The following is a 2,514-nucleotide window of genomic DNA, read 5'->3' as shown; positions in this document are numbered from 1 at the left end:
TGGTCCTGAAGGGTCAGACTGACTGATCTGGTCCTGAAGGGTCAGACTGACTGATCTGGTCCTGAAGGGTCAGACTGAGACTGATCTGGTCCGGAAGGGTCAGACTGAGACTGATCTGGTCCTGAAGGGTCAGACTGACTGATGTGGTCCTGAAGGGTCAGACTGACTGATGTGGTCCTGAAGGGTCAGACTGTGACTGATCTGGTCCTGAAGGGTCAGACTGACTGATCTGGTCCTGAAGGGTCAGACTCTGACTGATCTGGTCCTGAAGGGTCAGACTGACTGATCTGGTCCTGAAGGGTCAGACTGACTGATCTGGTCCTGAAGGGTCAGACTGAGACTGATCTGGTCCTGAAGGGTCAGACTGAGACTGATCTGGTCCTGAAGGGTCAGACTGTGACTGATCTTGTCCTGAAGGGTCAGACTGAGACTGATCTGGTCCTGAAGGTTCAGACTGTGACTGATCTGGTCCTGATGGGTCAGACTGAGACTGATCTGGTCCTGATGGGTCAGACTGTGACTGATCAGGTCCTGATGGGTCAGACTGAGACAAATCTGGTCCTGAAGGATCAGTTGGTCCTGTCTGATCGATCAGAGACCACAGTGATCTGGTTGAACTGGATCATGGTTCTGTGGTGTTTTAGGGTCAGGTCTGAGTCCCTCATCATGACAGTCCCTCTGCCGTGCCTCACAGCTGAAGTTTGACAGAAACTCTTCGTCTGTTTGAGGATTTTTAAATGAGTCTAAAGTTTTAACCTGAAACAAGTCGTTGATCGTCTGACTTGTAAAAGTCAGGAGGACTTTCAGTCTCACTTCCTGTCAGTTTATGGTTCAGAGTTCGAGTCTGGGTTCAACCTGAAACCAGAAGCTGCGGAGCGTCTGATTGGTTGTTTCAGACTGATGATGTGTTTCCTGTCTGAAGCGTGCCTTCAGACCGGAGAGCCTCCTCCTCTTCCTCAGTGTGCAGTAAAGAGGAAGCTGTGTGTTCTCTGCAGTCACACTCTGGTTCTGGTTCTGGTCGCTGCTGCAGGTCCGACTTCATCATGGCTCCATCAGTCCTCCTCCTCCTCCTCAGCCTCCTGAGCTCCACTGACTCCCTGCCTCCTCCTCGGGTCTCCTTCCTCCTCTGTAAGTCCAGAGTTTCAGACTTTGTCTCGTTTCTTTGATCGATAATCAGAAGAAATCAGGTCTGAATTTAAATTTAAATTTGTTTTTAAACTTTATAAAATGTGGATTCATCCTGAAACATCTGCTCCTAAAGATGTTCTCAGAGCTCCGGTCCCTGATGGTCCTGGTCATCTGGTCCTCAGGGACCGGGCTTGTCCTGAATGTTTGCAGCAGATCCAGCAGACAAAACATGAAAACATTTATTCTTCTGAGGACATTTAAACTGATAAACTTTAGTGTTTTTATTTAAAACTGACAGGATTTCATCAGATCACACTGAAAATGTCAACAACAAACAAAAAAACAAACAAACCCGTTGATGAGGCATGTCCTCTGTCCTGGTTCTGACTCACTCTGCTTGTTTGAATCAGTTCTTCATGTCGACTAAAGACAGCTTTAAAGCTGCACTAATGGACTTCCTGTCCAACACACAGATGAACATTATAGATCATTGTGTTGTTGTTGTTGTTGTTGTTGTTGTTGTTTAGTTTGGGGCAGCATGATGGATCTCTGTTATTTGTCTGTTAAATAATGGTAATAAAATAGTTTTTTCTTGTCTAACTTTAACATGAAGTTCAAATAAAACACTTGTTTCAGAACATAAACTCATCTTCATCATCTTCATCAGGCTGAACGTTGATTTTATTAAAAACGTCTCGATTCTCAGAAGTCTTCTTACAGGAAACTGGACTCTGGACCCTGAAAGTTCTGGTCCAGTTCATCTCCAGGTCCTTCAGACCTCTACAGTGAGACAGCAGCTCAGAGCTTCAGAGTAAACTCTGACTCAAACATCATCAGTTTTGTAGTGGGAAGACTGGTTCTGGAAGACTCTGGTTCTGGACGACTCTGGTTCTGGAAGACTCTGGTTCTAGACGACTCTGGTTCTAGACGACTCTGATTCTGGACGACTCTGGTTCTGGAAGAATCTGGTTCTGGATGACTCTGGTTCTGGAGGACTCTGGTTCTAGACGGCTCTGGTTCTGGACAACTCTGGTTCTAGACGACTCTGGTTCTGGACAACTCTGGTTCTAGACGACTCTGGTTCTGGAAGACTCTGGTTCTGGACGACTGGTTCTGGACGACTCTGGTTCTAGACGACTCTGGTTCTAGACGACTCTGGTTCTAGACGACTCTGGTTCTAGACGACTCTGGTTCTGGAAGACTCTGGTTCTGGAGGACTCTGGTTCTAGACGACTCTGGTTCTGGAGGACTCTGGTTCTAGACGACTCTGGTTCTGGACGACTCTGGTTCTGGACGACTCTGGTTCTGGAAGACTCTGGTTCTGGAGGACTCTGGTTCTGGACGACTCTGGTTCTAGACGGCTCTGGTTCTGGACGACTCTGGTTC

At 47.2% G+C, this 2,514-nt stretch overlaps 1 protein-coding gene across 1 annotated transcript in view; it reads left to right on the top strand.

The window, feature by feature from the left end:
* The window catches only part of LOC106511031 (disintegrin and metalloproteinase domain-containing protein 15), a gene marked incomplete at its 5' end in the record, with an annotated part of 11,019 nt that extends 10,314 nt beyond the window's left edge, over positions 1-705 (top strand). Inside the window, 1 exon segment of the mRNA XM_013999767.1 lies at positions 300-705. Coding sequence (XP_013855221.1) covers positions 300-705 — 406 coding nt within the window.
* Positions 706-2,514: the final 1,809 nt, after the last annotated feature.

This window comes from Austrofundulus limnaeus, unplaced genomic scaffold (assembly GCF_001266775.1).
Source record: "Austrofundulus limnaeus strain Quisiro unplaced genomic scaffold, Austrofundulus_limnaeus-1.0 Scaffold2462, whole genome shotgun sequence".
In the NCBI taxonomy this organism is placed as follows: Eukaryota; Metazoa; Chordata; class Actinopteri; order Cyprinodontiformes; family Rivulidae; genus Austrofundulus; species Austrofundulus limnaeus.
Note: the sequence above shows the minus strand (reverse complement) of the source record. Positions and strands in the feature narration are given on the sequence as shown.